The sequence below is a fragment of the Dermacentor albipictus genome, chromosome 5 (genome assembly GCF_038994185.2).
Source record: "Dermacentor albipictus isolate Rhodes 1998 colony chromosome 5, USDA_Dalb.pri_finalv2, whole genome shotgun sequence".
Classification (NCBI taxonomy): Eukaryota; Metazoa; Arthropoda; class Arachnida; order Ixodida; family Ixodidae; genus Dermacentor; species Dermacentor albipictus.
The window spans coordinates 11,948,295-11,971,063 of NC_091825.1; the positions used below are offsets into that span (position 1 = coordinate 11,948,295).

The 22,769-nt window shown below is 47.5% G+C and overlaps 1 protein-coding gene across 1 annotated transcript in view; it reads left to right on the top strand.

Annotated features, from left to right (window-relative positions):
* LOC135918042 (uncharacterized) overlaps window positions 1-22,769 on the top strand; it is a 567,488-nt gene that overhangs the window by 453,744 nt on the left and 90,975 nt on the right. The window contains exons 10-11 of the mRNA XM_065451709.1: window positions 15,920-16,171; window positions 21,717-21,834. Of these exons, the coding sequence (XP_065307781.1) occupies window positions 15,920-16,171; window positions 21,717-21,834 (370 nt within the window). The remainder of the gene's footprint in view (window positions 1-15,919; window positions 16,172-21,716; window positions 21,835-22,769) is intronic.

A 22,769-nucleotide genomic window follows, 5' to 3' on the forward strand; every position in this document is an offset into this window, starting at 1 on the left:
TTGCGTCCTGGATCTATCGCAAGCCTATCAACGTGTGCCACTTGCTGAGGAAAGTAAAGCGTTGCTAACGGTGAACATTCATCTCTGAGTATTTCAACCTTAGCGCCTTCCATTCGATATCTCTAGCGCACCCGCTATCTTTCAGTCTTTAATGGACGAAGTCTTAAAAGGGATTCCAAAAGTGGGTTGCTATATCGACGACGTCATCGTCGTAGGCGACAACGACTGTCAAGAAACCGTGGAAAAGGTGCTTCAACGACTGTCAAAGCACCATGTCACTGTAGAACAACAGAAGTCTGGATTTTTCAAACAGTCTGTCGTTTATCTGGGTCAGAAAGTGACATCAGATGGCATTTTTCCGACCCCAACAAAGATAAAGGCAATCACGGAAGCACCTCAGCCAAGCAACTTAACTGAACTGCGAGCCTTTTTGGGCCTGCTGAATTTCTACGCAAAATTCATCAAAGATTTAGCTACAGTAGCTGCACCAATGTACGACCTGCTCAAAAAGTACACGAGTTGGGTGAGGACGGACGCATGCTCAAGATCATTCGTGGAAGCCAAGCAGCGCCTCATCGACAGTCAAGTTCTGACTTGTTACGACATGAAAAAGCCAATCGGTTTAAGCTGCGACGCGTCGGCCTATAGTCTTGGGGCCGTAATTTTTCACGTCATGCCCGATGGCTCAGAAAGACCCATCGCATTTGCCTCCAGAGCATTAAATGCAGCGGAACGCAACTATGCGCAAGGCGAGAAGGAAGCCCTGGCCCTAATTCTTGGTCTAAGCAGGTTTCATAGATACTTATACGGGCGCAAATTCACGCTGTATACAGACCACCAACCGCTGTTGGGGATCTTGGCATCGGATAAACCAATTTCTTCTTTGGCCGCAGCAAGGATTCAGCGTTGAGTTATCACCTTAATAGCTTATCAGTACACTTTGCGCTACAGAAACAGCAAAAACATTGAAGTTGCCGATGCACTTTCAAGGTTTCCACTTCTAGTCAAGCCTAAAGACGACACTGAAGAATGTCTTGCAGTATTTGAGGCAACGCCTCTAACTGCGAGCCAGGTGGTTGCTGCGGCTAAAAGGAACCGCTTTCATTCCAAAGTCGTGCAGTTCACCTTATTTGGCTGGCCCGCGCACCACGATGATAAATTTCAGCCCTTTTGCGTTCGTCGAAACGAACTATCGTACGAGCAAGGCTGTGTCACGTGGGGCAAGCGAGCTATCATTGCGGATGAACTTAGTGAAGCAGTATTAACATTGCTGCATGAAGAGCACCCTGGAATGCAAAGAATGAGGATGCTTGCTAGGTCGTTTGTCAGGTGGCCATGGATTTACAAGAACATTGAAGACATTGTCCGTCGATGTACGGTGTGCCAAACAACTATGCCCGTAAAGGCAGAGGACCATTGCATCCATGGACTTACCCAACCCGTGTTTTGCAGAGAGTCCATGTTGATTTCGCCATGAAGTATGGCTTCATGTTTTCCCTTCTAGTAGACTCTCACTCATTGTGTATGATAGAAGCAAAATGCCTCCGCACTACAACGACGTCACAAACAAGCGACTGTCTCAAGGAGATATTCGCAGCGTATGGCTACCCGGAGGAACTGATCAGCGACAACGGACCTCAGTTTACTGCGCACGAGTTCTCCAATTTCACCTGTTCTCACGGGATTCGACACACGCGTACGCCATCATACCATGCTTCATCAAACGGGGCAGCAGAAAGGCTAGTTCAAACGTCAAAAGCCACTCTACTCAAGCAAGTGCTTCACGATAACCTAACAGGCCAAAACAGAACTCTGCATCAACGACTTAACGACTTCTTGCTTGCTTACAGGAACACCCCGAATTCCGTAACAGGAAGAACGCGGGTTGAGCTGTCCCTGAAACGACAACCTCGAGTGAAGCTTTCACTCCTGAAGCTAAGTTTTGTGCAGGATATGCGCAGCCGTCAAGACAGAGGCACCACTCATCGCAACGAGGGCCAATGCTGGGACTCGCAGATGAAGCCGGTGCTACAGTTCTCGTCAAGACTACGAGTGGGGAAACCCTGTCATGGGAGGAAGCTATCGTAGTGCAACGCGAAAGCGACTCTACGTTTGTAGTCAAAGTCGGTGACCATTTCCGTTTTGGGCATATCGACCACTTGAGACTCAGCTGGATTGCGAGACCAAATACTTCATTCCATCCGGACGTCGCAAAAGAAGCGCATCCTGAGCCCACTTCAAGTGCCCGTATTCAGCGAGATTTTCTATCAACACCCTCAGAAGAAAATCCACCTGCTGAGTCCACTATTAGTGGTCCTGCTGCGGACCAGTTTGAGGGCGTTCGCTTAAATGACTCCATTTCAACTAAGGAACTGGCATCGCAGCCTGAGGCCAGACACTCAGCAGCGCAGCCTTCAAGTATCACCGCATCAACCATGGCATCACCTAAAGATGCCCTTTTGCGAAGAAGTAATCCCACAAGGCGTCCTCCTTATCGCTATCAAACATCCAATTATGAGCGCGGAAAGAAACGCGTGTAGCTTTAATTAAGGAGGAAGGAATGTTCGGTATCGGCCAGTCGGTATGATTAGATTGTACCGTGAATGACGTGTGCCTGACCGGCATGCAGCATTATCTATAAAAGTACGCTGCTGCCTCGAATAAAGGGCTTTTTGCGTTGCTGCCTGAGAAGCGTTTGTCTGCTGCTTAGAACAGAACACTGGTGAACAGCCAGCAGCGCTCCCGCGACCTCTTCATGAATCACGTCACGGAGATGAGACGGCAAAGTGCTGGCAGACTCCTGAGTGATGGACACCAGAGATAGCTGTCGTGCGACTTCGTGGACGTAATCCTTGATTTGGGATATCAGGGAGGCTTGTTCGGGGCCGGTGGTCAGGCTGCAGAGTGACCCCGCATTTGGTGTGGGATGTCGCCTTGTCAGAGCTCGCTACTTACGTAATTCGTCATAGCTCTGGCACAAGCTCATAACGTCGCCAACAGTGCGCGGGTCCTTGGCCAGAAGCATCTGGAACGCGTCCTCATCGATTCGCTTCATCACGTGCTTGATCTTTTCCGCTTCCGTCATGGCAGCGTTCACGCGCCTGCACAAATCGAGAACATCTTCTATATAGCTGGCGAATGTGTCACCCGTGTCCTGTGCGCGTGTGCGCAAACGCTGCTCGGCTCGGAGTTTCCTGTCGGTGGGTAGGTCAAATACTTCTGTAATCTACGTCTTGAACGCCGACCACGTTCGGGTATCCCTCTTATGATTTTTCAACGAGTAGCCGCGCCCGCGAGGCAAAATGATACGAAAGCGAACTTGTCCGAGTCATTCCATTTGTTGTGAACGTTCACCCGCTCGTAGAACGACAGGCACTCTTCAACGTCGTTGTCGTCTGTTCCGCTGAAGATGGGAGGCTCCCACTGGTGAACAGTGCCAGCGCAAGGGACGGGTGGCGATGGAAAGGTCTGCCGAGAATGGAGTTCCAGAATGGTAGAGTGGAACGTTACCCCGCACGGCTCCACCACTTATAAAGGAGATTTATTGAGGTTCGTAGCGACCAGCGGTTCTAGGATGCACCGAGTACACTCCCCTAGCTCGAGCCTCTGCTGCGCGCTTGATGCTGCCGAAGCTGCTCACTGTTCACCAACGTTCGTTGTCTTCCTTACAATATTTTTTTTTCAGTCCTCTAAGCTGGGTAGCTAACAAAAATTTTGTCATTAAGCTTTTAAGTAATAAATCTAGCGAAGCATCTTTAATACAAAAGTTGTAGCGCTTGTTCTCAAACATCGGATTATTTCGTCTATGTTGAGATAACTGCACTGTTTAGTTTCTTTCCAGCCTTTCTTTAAAGTACGCGAAATTTTTAAAAATACCACGTGACTGCAGTCTAACGCTCGGTGCTTTTGGTGCCCTCAAATGTAAGTTGAACGAATTAGCAAAGGCTGCTCCGCGCACAGAGATTGATTGAACAGGCTGCCGGTGACTGGCTTGCACAAGGGCAGGAGGCGCGTTGTATTGCTGCGCGCGCACTGCACCGTGGCACGGAGAGGGGTATATGGAGCGGGGGCGTCGTACTTTGGCAGCGCGCGGTCACGCGCGCCTTTACTTCGAAGCGATCTGGTTTGGGAGCACAGTATATGTGGCACGACGAAACGTAGCGTTGCGTGCGCTGTGTTCTCGCCGCTGTTATTGCTGCGGTAGACGACATGCTGCTTGTCACCCGCAAGACTAGAACTCGAGAGTCAAGCTGGAAATATAGTCGGAGGACAGTTCCCAGGTTGTGGTGGTGATAACTTTATTGCTCACAGGGTAGTTGCGCACACGCAGGTCCTTGGGGCCCCGCACGGCCACACTGCGCTCAAACGTTCATGTCCCGGAGGCTCATGACGCTGGCAGCCCAGCCTGTGGCAATGGCTGGCTTGGCCGGGTCCTCGGAGCGCTGTAGGGTCTCCCAAGCCTCCCAAGTAGTAAGGAGCTCCAGGCCCCGTGGGGGAGGATCCGCCGGGCAGAGAAAAAGGATGTGATCGAGAGTGTCTTTGGTGTGGTGGCAGAGGGTACAGGAGGGGTCGGTGTGGACGTGGTGATAGCGCGAGCGTATATAAGGGGAGGGTAAGGTGCGTGTTTGGAGCCACCTCCAAAGTGTCTGGTGATAATTGTCGAGGGAGGAATGGGGTGGGGGTTAGAGCCGACGCTCGGCTTTGCAGGCTTGCGTCAGTTCACTGAATGAATGCATGCGCTCCCGTGAGAACCCTGGACCGGTTGAGAGAACCTCGGGCTAAAGCGTTGGCTGCCTCGTTTCCAGGATTCCCAGAGTGGGCAGGCACCCATATGAGCTCCATGCGGCGGGGCGAGTGTGCAGGCGGTGCTGGGCGCTGATAATTTTCCTGTAACGAGCTCCCCTCGTCAGAGAAGAAGCGCCACAAAGGGAAGAAATAGTTGCCACTCCAGGGGAGGGCGAGACGACGCGAAGGACTAATGGACATTTCCCGGAAGAAAGCCGGCACGAACTGGTGCCTGCGCGTGGAAGGGAGAGGGTAGCTTTGACTCCGCCAACAAGTGTGTATTTTGTACGGCCGCGCACGCTTTATGTTGAAAATTATCCGCAGATGGCTCATACCTTTGTGCGCGCTGTGTGCCCACTACTCTTGAGTCTATTTATTTATTTATTTATTTATTTATTTATTTATTTATTTATTTATTTATTTATTTGTGATACCTTCAGGCTCAACAGACAATACAGAGTGGTATAAAATACCGGAAAATAACAACATTTTAACTACAAGAAGCAGCACAATGTTTCTAATTATAGAATAACAGCGATTAAGAGGCACAATACAACAAGATGTTACAAAGCATTGGTTAATGAAGTGAAAAAGCTTTCATGACCTTAAATTGTTGCTACCAATTTGGGAAGGCAATTGCAATCATTTCATGTGCGTCGTATGTAGGACTGTAGGAATCATTGTGTTACACAACGGAATGCCAACTTTATGAGCATTATTCAGACGGTTCGAGGCGTTGGGTAGGAAGTATTAGTAAATCGCGCAGGAAGGGATGATGATACAGTGTGTGAAAAAGGCTTAAGCGAAGCATCGTACGTCAAGAAGCAAGCGTAGGTAGTTTGGGGTTAGCTTTCATTACCATGATGCTCGCGATTCCATTGTAATTCATCATCATCAGCCTGGTTACGCCCACTGCAGGGCAAAGGCCTCTCCCATACTTCTCCAACAACCCCGGTCATGTACCAATTGTGGCCATGCCGTCCCTGCAAACTTCTTAATCTCATCCGCCCACCTAACTTTCTGCCGACCCCTGCTACGCTTCCCTTCCCTTGGGATCCATTCCGCAACCCTTAATGACCATCGGTTATCTTCCCTCCTCATTACATGTCCTGCCCATGCCCATTTCTTTTTCTTGATTTCAACTAAGATTTCATTAACTCGCGTTTGTTCCCTCACCCAATTAGAAAGTATAAAACAAACCGAATTATTTTGCACCATTTCAAGCGAATGTATCATCATGCGGATCCCAAACCGAAGCGGCATATTGTAACTCAGGGCGAATGAGTGTTTTACATAGCATTAGTTTGAAAGACGAACGCGATTTCGCAATGTTACGACGACGATATCCGAGCATGCGATTAGCGTTGCAGACAACATGAGAGATGTGAGTATCCCATGTTAGATTGCTACTGATATGAACTCCGAAGTACTTATATGAAGATACGCTGTCGAGTAGTGCAAAGTGATATAGGGGTAGGCTAGTAATATTTCTAGACAGTCGCATGAATCAGCATTTTTTAATGTTTAGTTCCATAAGCCATGTATTACACCACTCAAAGACACCGTTAATGTCAGCTTGAAGAAGAGCGACATCGTTCGGACCTGTTATTTCTCGGAAAATTACGCAATAATCGGCAAACAAATGAACGGATGTGGAAACGCAAGATGGTAAATCGTTAATATAAACAAGGAAAATAAGAGGACCGAGGACTGCGCCCTGCGGTACACCAGAATGGACTGTGAATTCTTCAGAATTTGTGCCTTCAGCTGAAACAAACGGAGAAGGGTTAGCAAGAAAATTTTCGATCGAGATTATAATGCAGGAATCGATCTTAAGTAGTCGTAATTTATAAAGGAGCAGTTTGGGACACACTTTGTCAAAGGCTTTAGAAAAGTCAAGAAAAATGCACTCAGCCAAGAACCTATTGTCAAGAATGGCGTTTACTTTGTGTACAAAAAGTATTATTCGCGTTTCACACGAGTATGATTTGCGAAATCCAAGCTGTGATAGTGCGAAAAATAAATGCGACTCCAAAAGTAGCTAGGTGGGAAGCCAAGTTATGCTCTAGTATCCTACAAGATATACTTGTGAGCGAAATTGGTCTGTAATTTAGAGGGGATTCTTATTACCTGATTTATGGATTGTATTACCTTCCGGATTTCCACTCAGATGGGAGAAAACCATCGTGCAATGATTGCTGGAAAATTTTAGTTAAGATGTTTTACGGGTAGCAAACTGTGTTTTGAAGGAATTTCACATTAATCTGATCACTACCCGGTGCAGAGGATGGTTTTAGTGGCCTAATGATGCATGCGACACCATCATAGCTGATAATGAGAGGGAACATTGCATCATGGTCATATGGCCGTAGGTGTGGTGGAGTGGAATTGCTGGGTAAAGAAAAATGTTTTGCGAAAACTTCGTTGAGGACTACGGGATACTGGTTGGTCGGTATAGCGTCACCATTAAGGTCACTGAGCGCTATTATATCATCGTCTTTAAAATTAAACATGCGCCAAAATTTTTTAGGGCTAGTTTTAAGCATGGAAGGTATGGTGCTGCTTAGGAAATTATCTTTGGCATATTTTAGGGCCTGCGCGTACTCATCGGCGCTCTGTTTCTAGGCTAACCTGCGAGCATTGGTGCGGCTTAGATTAGCTGATATAAACATGCGCTTTTTTTTTTATTAGACAAGCGTTTGAGCTGCCGATTTTACCATGTTTTTTTTTTTAGATTAGAGGTGATCGTGTAAACAGGGATTTGCCTATCTGTTAATTCAGTCACTTTATTAACAAAGATAAAGCACTTGGACTAGACATTAGGGCATTCAAATTTATGCAAGTACTCATCAAGGAACACTGCGATTTCATTCTTAATTGAAAGAAAGTCCGCCTTCTTATAATTTCTTAATGTCTTGATCTTTTTAATCCGTTTTGGTCGCTCGAGGGAAACTTTAAATGAAAGTAGGCATTGATCACTGATGCCTTGCAAGGGTGTTATGTCGGAAATAAGATCGGGTGTAGTAGTAAAAGCAAGGCCAAGTGCATTCGAAACAAATGTGGTTATTCTTGTTGGTTGCTTGACGATTTGGGTCAGCGAAAAGGTATTGTACAATTCCAAGAAATCTTGCACCGTAGAAGGGTTAAGATACACTAAGGGGGGATCATTGTTGCACATAATATTTGGCATATTAAAATCACCAAGGAAGTAAATTGGCAGTGCGGTGTGACGAGAGCAAACACTATGAATGGCATCGTGCAAATCACTCACAAATGTTGCAGTGAAATTTGGGGACAACAGAAGATACCCAAAATTATTTTTTTATATGCTAGTTTTACGACTGCCCATACAATCTCTGAACTAGATGTAATTTTAACGCAATCTGATCGCGGCCTTTTATTTATCGCCAGCAGTACACCGCCTCCTTGGCGCGTATCGCGGTCACAGCGGTAAACAGAAAAATCGCGCGAGTTCATGAATAATTCATGGTCCCTGGTTTGTGGATGAAGCCACGTTTCGGTTAACGCGATAAGTCCGCATGTGTCAATGGCCGTTTGCAGTCTTTGTTGATAATGCTTCGCATGTTAGTAGAAAGAAATGAGGTATTGAATAGGTGGCGTACGCTGTCTGAGCAGTGGACGTCGAATGCCCGGTCGTCAAAGGTGCGCGCATGCTCCGTATTGTCTGCGCGTTCGTGACGAGTCGTTTTCTTTGACACTGACTTATCGGGTCGTAGACATATTGTTTCTTAGTTATGATTAGCTTTTCGTAACGCACTTGGTAGTCTTTAGCAAACTGGAATAATTATCGCCTCACTTCACGTGTGGCTGCACAAAAGTCTTCGCCAACGCTTATATTTTTCTCTTTGAGTATTGCTCCGGCGGATAGGACTCTTTCTTTTGATTTGAGATCAGGAAATTTGAGGTTCGTAGGGCGGCATTTGTTTTGCGCATTTGCTATTGTTCTTCTACGGTGGTTGCTGCTTACCATCCTGACAGCGATCTACGACGTGGCCGAAGTGCGCGGCCGCGCGGGCCCGTCTTCCGAGCGATCTGCGATGTTTGCAGAGTGCGCGCAGTGCTGGAAGCGTCATGTGCGCAGTGCTTTCGACGTTTCATTCGCGTTGAAGCGAGAGACGCACGAGGGGCGATTCGTTCGCTGCGGCTGCCGCGCTTCCTCGCTCCTGCATTTAGCCAGCGAGTTTCCGCTCTCATCAAGCGAGATGTGTTCGTATTTACCTTTGCACGCGTGACGCCGTGCTGTTAATTTATTTAAAACACCTTGGCGGGCTGGTCGGTTTCAATCCAGGATACAATGTCTAAGCGCGAATGGACGAGGACATTTACAAAAAGAAACAGACAAACAGACAGTGTTTCTGCGTCCTCGTTCAATCGCGCTTGCAGATTACATCATTGTTAATTCACTTAGTAGGCGAATGTTTACAATTTAATACGGCCTATAAACCTGCTATTCTTATTCGTTTCTCATTCGTAGCTATCTAATAATTTGCTTTCGCAATCGGTGCTTCGCCTTTTGGGTGAAACTGCGACTTTTTTTTTTACTGAGGAAGAAAGCTGTTCTGCTTTATTAAGAATGTTAGCTTCATTTCAATTTCATAGGCAAAATGTGAAGTTTGCGTCACCTTACGGAAGCGAAATGGGGCCATCAGCGCCATTTTGTACGCGTCGCGCCTATGTCACACCTCGAAGAAAATGGTGGAATATCCGGACTATAGAACCGCTAGTGTTCGCGATCTCCGTCACCCTTTCTTAAGAATATTTTTCGTGCGCGTTGCCATGCGAGGCGGCAATTGTGTACGCGGGCCTGCTATTTCACAAATCTTAGAAGCATTCGATTCTGCGCATTCAGGTTTTCATAACAAAAAGTCCATGCTGAGCAATTGAGAAAACATTATTTTTCTTGAGCCGTTGGTCCCATGTTGACTGGTTCGAAAAGCGTATGATACTACCAGGTAGCCTGTCACGTCTCGACTGAAACTGGTGAACCGAGGTGACAGTTTGCTCAGTCAAGGGGATAAGTTGCAGTTTCCACGCAATGGCTCATGTTGGCCTCCACGCTCGTCACCTCGTGGACCCGATGTCTATACATGGAGTCATCGCGCCTATGACACCAACCCCTAGAACGGTGCCACAGATACCATCATCTACGTTCGCTTCGATTTTGGCAGACTTCCCAGCCATCACGAAACCTTCCAATCTCTAGCCTCCAGTACGTCAAAACGTCACGCATCATGTTGTCACCACAGGCCTCCCAGTGTTCTCGCGACCCAGACGTCTCGCTGGTGAACGCCTTGTCATCGCAAGGAGAGAATTCTACAACATTCTGGAACTGGGCATCATCCGTCCTTCGTCGGTCTACAACTGTCCACATGGTACCAAAGCATGACCCAGGGGAATTGCGCCCGTGGGCTGAACGAGCGCCCCACCCCAGATCACTGCCCACTCTCTCACATTCATGACTTCGCAGACAAGCTAGCTGGAACGGTAATATTCAGGAAGATAAATTTAGAGAAAGCCTGGCATCAAATCCCCGTACAGCCAGCGGACATCCCAAGACTGCAATTGCGATACCATTCGGCCTTTTCGAGTACAAGCACATGCTTTTCGGGCTAAGGAACGCTGCTCAGACGTTACGGATATTTATCAAGGAGTTCACAGGGTGACGATCGACGGTCGCCGAGCTCCTCTGCCTTGAGAAGCTTCTGAAGGTGCCTACGCACAGACATGGAATTGAGTTGCAGCACTGACGTTTTGAAGTGGTCATAGGGGGTGGAAACATGGAGTGTGTCTGCAACGTCTTGCAACTCCTCAACCACCTCCGTAGGTAGCGCCGAGACAGCGTGAGGGTGAGGGTGACAGCGTGAGCGTGCGCTGCAAGCTAATGCTCGGAAGGTTGAAGATAGCTTCCACCTGAGTAAACCAGGCAGCAGGATTTTATGGCCAAAAGGACATCAGGTGAATCTGCCCCATTGCGAAGTCCTCCACACTGCTCATCGGTTTCATCCGGATCACAATGGCATAGGGACTGAGGTTACCTCCACTACAACAGTATTTGAGCCAGCGAGCGGAAGGCCTTAAAATTGCTCCAACCGACTGCAAGGGCAGATGGTATTTTTTACTATTCTGTCTTTCTTTTTCTAACCTCGCAGATCGCGGCACGAGGCACGCGCGGAGCGTGCCATATTGACCCTTTTCATGGCAATCCCTTGGACACTGTCATGTTTGATCACGTCGTGACGCATGCATTGCTCGTATCAACTTCATCCGTTGCCTCTGTGTTTACAGTGAATGTACATGACGCCCGTATGGCTCTGCAGACCTTTGTTTTGGCGGATATCGTAGACGGTGCCTGGTTAGCCGACACGTGATGCTTTGGCTACAGCTTCAAAGGGCATGTAAGCGCTTTCGGAGTGCATACGGTATTCGTAAAAAGCGGGTCTAAAATGTATTCCAAGTTGTCCTAACTTTCATCTTACGAATGGAATCAATGTGTCTTTAGCTCGTCATTCATTATTTAGCAAATACATTTAAGCAGCGGTATGTCACGTTTCTGACTCTGTAAGATTTCCCCGTGCGGGCACTATCGGATTGTTTGTTTCCTGCCTGATTGCTCGCGGGTGTGTTCGGTTGCAATATATTTGTTCTTGCTAGGCACAAGGCTTGTGACGTAGATGTTCTGTGAGTTGTAATAGCTTGTAGCAAAGATGCATTATAACAAGTCACTCGCTTTCTGTGTGGAGAATGACGAAGCCTTCAGGCTTCGAACATTAGTGCGCTGTTTGTGTAGTGGCCGTCATTTATGCTTCGGCGCATTGATTCAAGTGTGCGCCTGTTCACTTACTTGATGTGTTTGCGATGCGTAAGTGTATGTGTGAGTTGGGGGGATGGGTATAGATAACGTTCGAGAAACTTATTACATACCAAGAAGTGGCGCTAGCTACTCCTTTTGTCACCGTGTAACGAGCGGTGCTCACTCGTACAGGTGTTTTGTCAGGGGTCGAAGCCTTTTCATTGGAGGTTACCGCTACAAGGGTGGCGGATGAGTCTTTATAACAGCGGAGCTATTATACATCGTGTTGCTCCTTCATCGTCCGTTGTCCGGTGTCACGCAGGGTAACAGGGGCAGAGCGCGCGCCGGGGGAGGAGACGGGATATAGGAGCAAGTGCGCGCGCCCTTTCGCCCCATGGATCGCGCTCGGCTCGAGCAGCAGCGGGTGCTCGCACGAGAGTGGCAGCGCCGACTTCGCGCAAATGCTGAGCTTCGAGAGCAAGAGGCGCAAGCAGAGCGCCAATAGAGGCAAGCCAACCCCCACTTTCATGAGAAGGCAACCCAAGCGAAGCGCCAGCAGAGCCAAGCTAACTCCCAACTTCGAGAGTAGGAGGCTGAACAGAGACATCGACGCAGAAAGATTCTTCCCACGGAGGGTGCTGATGGACCGTTCGAGAGAAAATTCCTCGGCCATCAGTGCGGCCACCGCTTCAATCTGTGTGATAGGATGTGGTTTGATCACAACCTCACGCAACTGAAGAGTGCGCAATCCGGAACCGAAGCTTGAATCTAGGAATACAATGACAACGAGCCAAAAGACTTTCAAGAAAGCTGCGCTAAACAACAGTTCAAACTTGAGACAACAACCACCAGCTTCGTTGTTTTGACAGCTTTCACAGCGTGGAACTGGCTTTACTTGTTTTTTATCCTCGAGGGAAGCCGTTCATCGTGAAGAGCAGCAACATTGGCACTCCTTAGGTATCAGCGGTGTATGAAATTACACACAGAAATTTATTTCACTCCTTAACATGCCAGTCACAATTTTCGCAGCCAGCTACTGCACACTTCTTCACTCCACCTCGCCATGTTGTGAAGCATGAATAGATGCCAGTACGTTAGCGAAAACACAATTCGATTTCCGACAGCAGGTCGCACAGAAGCAGGGCAGAAGAGGTAATGGTTTTGTATTTGTGCGTTTTCGCTGAGGCAACTTGCGCCATGCTGCCGAAAGCGCCATCTCGTTTCTTTAGAGCAAACTGACTTGCGAAAAAGATCAATATGGAAGACGGCCCAGGAAGATCACGATGGTTGCTGGAATGGCGTTCATTTTCTCCATGAGACACTCGCTGTTGTCACGTTTATTAACATGAATCTCGATGTTTATTTTTCTACTGTGGTATTCAAGTTCTTTACTGAGGAGCGCACTGAAAGCATTGCTGCGCTAATGTTAAGCTGCTCTAGTTTGCCAACTATGTTTCTTTAGGGCCTTTATCTCATTGTCATGCTTTGCGATGGTCTCAAGAATTTCGTCATACTTGGCTTATAATAGATTTAGCGATTTCTCAATATCATTTACTGTTTGCTTCGGGGCTGTAATTCGTCAAGTTTCCTATTTATTTTAACCCGCATCTTGACTATTGCACCATCAGTTTCCTAGGGCATAGCCAAGCTGGGCCCTATTTTGCCCTTACAACATGACGAGTATCGCCTAAATTTCTTGTAGTCTTCTCCTCTAGATACGTAAGTGCTCTCCGAAACTCCAGAACACGCAGTTTCAACATCATAATCAGCTGTACATGAGAATGCTCCATGAACTGGCCATCCTTAAAGGCACAACATCTGCCGCACTCTGACTCACGTGATGGACCCATGACGACCGATAGCAGTCCGTAATACAAAAACACAAGCAAGTATTGAACAAGGTTCAATGAAATAACTCTTCAGTGGCAGAACAGGAGCAAGAGTAATACATCCAAAGTGTACATAGTGAAAGCAGACCGTCTGTTATAAGCACGAACCTGTGAAACGTTGCGTAGCGATGTTCGATGGCCGTCTGTACTCCGCGGCCACTGCTGCCAAATGGTTAAAAAAAAGCAGAGCCCAACGCTTATTAGTAGCAGCAGAGGGACCCTTGTGACTTGTCTGCAGGATAAGCCAGGCGCCTGATAGATGAACTAGTTAGACACGGGGAGTAGCAGGTTATCGTGCGCATGCGCTTTCCATCCAGGTATTCAGGCTGTTCTATCTTCAGCGCGAGGCTATGGCATCACGCCGGTAGACGCGCAGCAGAGGAACATCTGCGAAACGTTGCACAGCCACGTTAGATGACCGTCTGTACTCTGCTGCCGCTGCTGCAATCATCAGTTAGCCAACGTCAGTTGTCTCCTTGATATATTTGCAAGGTGTTTATTTTTCAAACATAGAAACGTACGGCAGCCTACCTTGAATTTCAGTTTATCTAGTTTGTGTACAACTCCTGCCGTGTCTAGTGGTAGAGTTTCCTTGCCTATTTACATTGTCTTTCTCCCTCTGGCGCCCTCCCCTCATATATGTGAGCAGCGAGCGAAGAGCGTCAAGGCTGGTACTCTATGAAATTGAAAATTTAGTCATGGTACGCATTCATCTTTCGGTTCTTGCAGCGCTCACAAAGACGAGGAAGAAGGGAAGTCCCCTAGACAGCACACTTCATCCCTTAACGGCTTACTCAACGATCACTTAAATCAGCTCCACACTAACATAATTATAGCAACAGCTGCGTCGCAGAGTGAGGAGAAGGCCAGAGCTAGAATTTTTTCACCATCATTGGATAGGTCTTTTTCTATTCGGCTTCTCGACTTCACTCCCATATTCCTAGCGGAATTCCTACCTGTTGTCCTAGCTTTGCGGAAGCTACAATCTTCCAGGACAACCGCGGTAATAATCAAAGACTCTTTATTGCTGTGCACCTCACTTACTGCTCCCGGCGAGTCGCATATATTAAAAGCTTTGTACTCACTGGCTCCAAGTCATTTACGGAGTTTACGATTAATATGGGTACCTGGGCACAAAGGCACATTTATGAATGGAGCGGCAGACAGGTTGGCCAAGGCTTCTATCAGCGGCCCGGCGGTTACCCTTCTTCCGACGACGAGTTTTATCCCGTCTGTCAAGCTTAGAAGATGTGAAACTTCTAACCTGAATTTCTAAACTTCTAACCGTGAACCCTTTAGCATCAAAATCAAATCTGAAATCATCTTCGGAACTACACCACTTACAATTCCCTTAGAGCAGGAAATTTTGCAAAACAAAGCAAACGGTATAGGGACATTAACGAGACTGCGTTGTCGAGTCCCATCCCTAAATTTATACATGCACTGACCTAGTCTAGCAATATCCCCGTCGTGCCAATTTTGCAACTCATTAGAGACAACTGAACACTACTTAATGGAAGGCGCGCGTGTATGCTCCCTAAAAAAATGACATAAGTTACAGTGCGACAGCTCGGCCTGCCATTGAACACTCCGGTAATGCTGTAATTCGGGGTGTCTGTGCTTGGGCACTCACACAGGAATGTGTGCATTGCCTTAAAAAAACTCATTATTGAATCAGACCGATTTCATTGTTGGCTGTATTATTCATTTCATTCCTCCTTTCTTGCATGATTTACAGTATATTTTTCCCTTGTTTGAATGACAGTCTACTGAATCGTCTTCTACTTTCCTCGCTTCACTTTATGCAACAAAAGTATAGATTTATAAATTTATTACCTTAACACATAACGTAAGGTCTTGCCGACCCATGGCCAATCCCCGTGAGTGGGTATGTGCCAAACTCATCAACGTCATCATCATCTTCTTCTTCTTCCCTTTGCCCCCTTTTTGTGAGCACTGTAAGAACTGAAAAATGTTATTCATTTTGTGAATGTCATTGACTTTACCCATTCTCTTCCTCATCTCCCTACCTCTTTTCCACTATTCTAACTCCCCTCCGGACTGCTGAGCATTAGTACAAAGGTAAGAGCTGCAGCCTCTGCAATGCTCTTCCGAGGCGTAATGGATAATTACAGCAGTCAAGAGGATATTGTGAAGACGCGATGGAAACGCTCATACAAGTTTCTCGCGTCAGGTAAATTTCCTCTCTGCCACGCTCCCCTACATGTATATGCACGTTCTCAGACACCTCTCGAAGCGGCGTGGAAGAAAGCGACAGCAGCAGCATTGACAAAGTCAAAGAAAGTGGCAAGGAAAGCTTCGCTTTAAAACTGGCAAACCCTCTGCGTATTGCAAATGCTGTATAGGTTATGCGGCATGATCAACACTGTGTAGGAAGGTTCCAACGAATCTGTGTGACCACTCGTCCCGCCAGGCGACCTGGCATTCTACGACGAATCAGGCCGTGTGCACGTCGTGGAGCGCCTCAAGGAGATGATCAAGTGCATGGACAACCAGGTGGCGCCCGCCGAGCTGGAGGAACTGATCTTGTCCAGCTGTCCGGCAGTGGCCGAGGTGGGCGTCGTGGGACTTCCCCATCCCGATTACGGAGAAGTGCCCACAGCGTTCGTCACTCGCAAACCGGGACAAGACATCTCCGAGAAGGACATCAAAGAGCTCGTGGCCGGTACGTGCAGGTTGCTCGCAGCGGGAACAGGGCGGCCAGGGTGTGCATTTTCATTGCGGTACGCGCGGCACTAAACGTGCTCCGTGCGAATAGTGTTCCACTTTCTGGAAGGTATACGCAGGCGCCGTGCTTGAACCTTCGACGAGTTATGTATGAACGGTCTGACCTGTTTTCGAACCCACCGTGGTTGCTTAGTGGCTTTCCTGTTGCGCTGCTAAACACGCGGTCGGGGGACCAACCACGGTGACCTCATTTGGGTGGGGGTGAAATTCAAGAACACCTGTGTCCTTATATTTAGGTGCACGTTGAAGAATGCCAGGGGGCCGAAATTTACCCACTACGGCGTTAGGATGAATAGTTGGGCGAGTTGGTTAAGCATGATCTGAAGCGAAGGCGCTAAAACGATGGTGGACGAAGAATGCGTCCCTCATAATCAGGTCGTGGGCACGTAAAACCCCATAAATTAGGTTTAGTTGGACTGTTCTCGACGGCGCGCGTGCTCGCCGCTATCACTGCGCTGACTGTTTTGCTGGGTTGGCCCGAGTAAAGGAAGTATGATGTAAAACTTGTGAGAAGAAAGGAACAGAGTAGAGTCGTGTGTGACTTTGCAGAATAACAGCCCCCTTTCTCGCAAATCCGCCTCTTGGAACTGTTTATGGACGATATAATTGCTTTCTTATAAAACACATGTTTTTGAATTTTTATCCGCTTATGTAATCAGCCTAAATGTGGCGCCGAGTCTCACAAAATGTTATCTTTGTTGCTTTTATTTTTTCCGCGACAACAACCGGCCAACGTCTGCGCCGAATATAGCCATGCGTTCTGAATTTCGCTTACACGTACTCCAGACCTACGGTCCCTCATTCTCGGGTTTTCTCATTCTTGAAATTCAGAGTGTGGAATTAACTATTATTTTGTAAAGAGGAAAGCAGGGACGAAATCAGGTCTTTTGATTGATGGCATCCCAAAAAATAGGCATTTTTACATAATATTTACAAAGGCTTAACACAAGCAATGGTCTGAATTTGTACACATTCGCTCTGTTTAAAAACAAGCGAAATCATATGACACACTCATCTCTACAAATCCTTGTTGCAGAGATGGGTCGGTTCCAAGCCACCTGAGGTGATCTTGAAAGTTTCTCGCAGACACGACATCCAGGTTGACGAGACACGTCTGTCACTTTAGCCCTGCCAGGACCATCACGAGCTGGAATGTTGCAGGTGCCGAGCAAAGGCCGAGCGGCATGAACTTCATTCATTTTACCTAATTTCATGGCGCCAAAAAACAACACACAGCAAACAAAAGAGGGCAACAGAAGACAGCGTCTTGTATTCTAAAAGCATTCGAAGAGAATACGGATGACCTTGAATACAAAGAGACCGTCCGGCGTAACAAAGACATTTTTTGCTCGGTCCCTCTAGTGGACTTCGACGTGCCATTAGCTAGTATTGAGATCGACTGAGATATTTTGCGATGTAGAGTGGGTCCAGTGTGACGTCCACCCGCAGGTGTCCTTCTAGATCACCTTTTTTGTGGCGACGATAATCAACACTAGCACGAAGTCTTCCATGCTCACCGAGACCACAGGAGACGACCACGGGCTCTTCGAAAGGCACTGAGGTTGATACCCAGCGCCTCCGACACATATTACGCAGCACTCATAGTGACTTTACCGACACTTTATTTTCGCCACATACATCATCATCATCATCAGCCTGGTTACGCCCACTGCAGGGCAAAGGCCTCTCCCATACTTCTCCAACAACCCCGGTCATGTACTAATTGTGGCCATGCCGTCCCTGCAAACTTCTTAATCTCATCCGCCCACCTAACTTTCTTCCGCCCCCTGCTACGCTTCCCTTCCCTTGGGATCCAGTCTGTAACCCTTAATGACCATAGGTTATCTTCCCTCCTCATTACATGTCCTGCCCACGCTCATTTCTTTTTCTTGATTTCAACTAAGATGTCATTAACTCGCATTCGTTCCCTCACCCAATCTGCTCTTTTCTTATCCCTTAATGTTGCACCTATCATTCTTCGCGTACATACGCGTACCTATATATACGCCTACATTCCACGTGGAACGCACTACCTTGAGACTGACAGCGAGTATTCAGTAACTATTTTCAACAGTCATGATCAAGCCAGAAGCTTTCATCCCTAAAATGTGCCCCATTTCCACTGAATATTTGTCACGTTGTAGTGAATCAATAATACAGTAGCAAACACTGTTATTCGTGACATCAACTTTCTTGGGGGGGGGGGGGGGAGGGGGAGCCTGTGCGCAGAGAAACAGGTTTCACTAAAAGCGCAGCAATAGCGGCGAGCGTGGTGCATGATCTTCGAACATATGAGCCGTGAGTCAGGCGCGTCGGCTATCTTTGTGTGGCTCAACAAATAAACTTGTGCTCGCGCAAGTTCTAGAATGTACCGTACACCAGTGTTGGAGTCGCCCACAGAATAACGTTACACGAGGCTCGGCCACAACACAGAACCATCGATAACATTTGAGAAACTTCCGATGCAGGAAAGGCGCATCTTTCGCCTAGCAATAACCTCTAACATTTGTTAACGGGTGAAATACTCTCTCCGGATTAAGATAAGCAAGTATAGTTATCAATATGATCTTGGTCACACCTACATTCACCCTATATAACACTGGAAAACACAGCGGATAACGGCGACATAATGCTTTAAGACATCTGCTGAAGTTTTTTTGTTTAAGCCGTTATGCTTTCATACAGATTTCTCTTCGCACTGCCAATGGCATATTATTCTTCCCATTTACACCTAATTTCATCTTGGAGAGAGCCAAGTCTCTAAACACACAGAGCTAATGTACGCATCGTTGGTGAAATGCACCGGCAGAACGCTTGCGTGGTATATTGCGGAGGCTGTAATTGACCCACGCAATTATACTTCGCCTACGCCTTAATCATAATATTCCTCTTATTGTCGCCAAATATAAACGATGAGACTTGTTCAGCAATGACACCGCAGAAACGAAGTATCGTCCTCGTACCGCATGAAAAGATAGAGAGAAAACGATGGTTGAGTCATAATTCCAAAAAATATAATTAGCGGACAAGTAGTAAAGTTCGGCCATGCTCTACACTTAACGTGCAACCAGTTTTTACTAAATGTAACCTCGTTTTGACATAGAAGTAGAGATCTCTCGGGTCGCTGGGTAACATAGCTGCAGCCGATAACGTTTGCGAGCCCTTGAAGCATTGGGAATCATTTTTCAAAGGCTCTAGTAAAGTGACGCTCTTGAAACTTGCTAGCGTATCATGCAAAATATTTTTCCTCTTTCCTCGAACCATAAAATTCGCGGCACGTTTAGTTCTTGCGGTACATTGCAAAAACTTTCTGCGCGTCTCTTTTTATTTATTTACGCTTGTACAACTCTAGAACGCTTCTTTAGGTAATTTTCTACACAAGAAACTGGCCTTCTTCATGTTCTTACTATTGTTGGTTAACGTCAGTCATAACATAGGCACATTTAAACTTGGGGTTCATTCAGAATACGCGTGCCCTCTGGTGGGCGGTTACTTTTGCACGCTTAACCTCTAAAAAACGATCCAGTTCTTTTGGCACACTGTGAAAATGCTCGGACAACGTTCTCGAGCTTTAAGTAATTTTAAATATTATTTTAAATTAAACCACTTAAATAATTCACACCTTCCAGAAACGCAGCAACGTCAATGGGACCGGGAAAGGCTTTCCTGTATAAGTGAAACAAATAGTGGAATAGATTTCGTCGTCTCTGTCGACCAGAGCATTATACCGGATATTGGTTGTTAGAATAAAGGCACTACTACATAGATTGAAAAGTCCATGATGTACCTTAACATGATAAAAAACGGTAAACTAGACAGGAACAAGCAGGTTAGTAGCTGTCAGAAGAAACACGGTAGAAATAAAATCATTGCAAACTAATATGCGGCTTTCGCACAGGAGAGGAAAGACAACACAAAGGTAATAAATGTGACTAGCTGAAATCGCGACATGCTTATGTGACCTTGCTGAATAACAGCCCAGTTTTCAGCCAAGCTATTTCTTTCGAACAGTTTCAGTCATGTTTTTTTTTATTTCCAGTAGTAAAACCACAGAAAAATTCACCCTTGCATGACTCACATAGCATTCTCGAACAATGCAATGAGGAATATACAACAAAGGGTGTAATAAATACTCAAAAGCGCAAAGGCAACATGGCGATGAAAATACCATGGGACAAGCGTCGACGTGACATACCTGACATACCGAGCCCCCAGCGCCCTCTGAATTTTCTTTACTTGCATTGCACTCTTCAACGAGTCAGTCGCGTTCACGCACAGAAGCGACGCGTATACAAAAGGGAGGAAGGGGCGTGTCCTACGCGCTGAAAGTTTGAATATTTTGGGGCTTATCTTGTCCCACAACCTTAATCGTCAATTGCCTTGCTTGCGTTTCCTTTCTTGGGTACCGTGCGCTCACTGCTTTAATGTCGAAACGTCACGCTGATGGCGCGCAAGTCGTTCGTGACCTGGTAGCGTATTCTGCAACGATTCGGTTTCCGAAGAATTCAGTTTGGCAGTGGCGTCACATTTGGGTGGTCCGCTCACATAATGAAAACAAGAGGAAGGACAGAGGCCAATTGGCGGACAGCTTTCTTTCTCTAGAAGGGAACGTCACAAACCAAGGAAAAATTTATTTTAGCGGCACCCATTTATGCCGCTAGGTGGGACGTCATACGCTAACTTGGTGTGCCGCATTCTAAGAACTGTTGCTTCACGGCCGCCTTTTCATTTCTCGTCTTGGGGAACTTCACCCTCCCCTTTTATTTGCCGACGCTTGTTATGGCTTCAGCAACAGAAAATATCATGCGGCAGCTGGGAGAGGGCGACAGTTTCCTCGTTGGCCACGCACTGTTGAAAACTTCCAGTCGCAAAAAATCGCAGTGCGCACTGCACTTCGGCCACGATATCAATGCCGCTGGTGCGTTGCGGCCCCAAAACAACATCCAGCTCCTCGCGCACTGTCTTTTCGGAGAGCCTGAATTGCCTTCCGAATTCGTCGTCTCCCATCTCAAACGCGTGGTGTCGTCATGGTCTCTCACGAAAGCTCGCTGAAATGAACCACACCGGCTCCACGATCGCTCCCAACGCCGATGTCGCCCGTGCACATGGCACGCACAGGCTCTGCACACGGAACACAGCGCCTCCGGATCACACCGCGCCACTTCACTTCGTAGCAACGGCGGATTTGGTTTCCGCATGATTGACATGTGCGTGACGTCAAAATAATATGTGGGCGCGCCCAGAGGCGATGGCGTCACCCAGGCTTCGACCAATCGCCGCTCGCAAAGCGAATTCTTCGAAAATCGAAGCGTTCTATAATACAGCTCCTGCAAGTACCGGGCTCACCGCGTTAAAGAAAGGAAATGCGCACAATACAGATGACAATTATTGTTGTGAGACAAGGTAAGCCCAAAGTGGGCAAAGTATTTTAAGAGAGTAGCAAAAATGCCTCCTTCACTTGGCCTCGCTGAGTCTCTGCGCAGAAAACCTGGCCACGTACAAGCAGCTACTGGGAGGCGTCTACTTCCCTGCCTCGCTGCCGCGCATGGAGACCACGGGCAAGCTCTTGCGCTCTGTGCTGCGCATGGACCCAAATTACAGGTTGGTAGTGGTGTCATACTGGACGACATAACGTGGACGCTGCTCAGCACATCATTTCCGCTTGTCCAATCTCTGCCCAAACCCTGCTGGATGCGCTTCCCAGGGGCAGAAACCTTAAAGGTACGTCCACACTGGCCACAAAAACGCGCACGGTGAGTGCTGCTGTCGCGTGCGGCAAGTTTCACGAAAAGCGGCAGCGACGTGCGAATGGGTGCGAGACCTATTTTTTCGCGGCATCCGCACAACGAGCACCAATAAGAAGCGAGCCGCTTTACGAGCCGCTAAAGCCCCTCAATTTTTCAAAAGTAGCGCCATTCTCCGCTCACCCTGGCGCGTCCTCCTCCACGCCTCCTGTCGCCCCAGCCTCCTCCGCTCCCCCATTGGCCAATCTGTGTCACGTGGAAGCAGGCGCCGCGCTTTTGTATATTTTTTTCTCTCCAGCGCGGAGCAAGCGCCGCGCTTTTGTATATTTTTTCTTTCCAGCGCGCGCCGACCTCTATTGTTGGGCCTGCGCGACGAAAGTACGGCAGGCAGACTGACGGAGCGCGTTAGTGTAATAAAATGTGCAGGGCCGAGAACTTAATTGCGATGCCATGCTGCTGCGCCTTCGGTTGCCGCAACAGACACAGCGAGGGTCAAAAGCTTTTTGCTTTACCGTCCGGCGGGCGCAACGCGAAAAGAAGTGTGGATTCGCAGGATCGGCCGGGCTGACTTCGAGGAAGTGGCAAAGAACGCAGGGCTTAGTGAAGTAAGGGCCACGGCTGCTCACAACCTCTTATATTGAGCCTAGTTCACGCCTTCCGCTTCGAAAAAGTGTGTGTTCATGCTCTGCGTGGTTTTTAGCGCGTTGTTTTACTTTTGCTTTTCGAATGTGCTCTCTTTGTTTCATGTAGTTTCGTGTTGCGGTGAAATGCACGCATCTGCAGCTGGCCTGT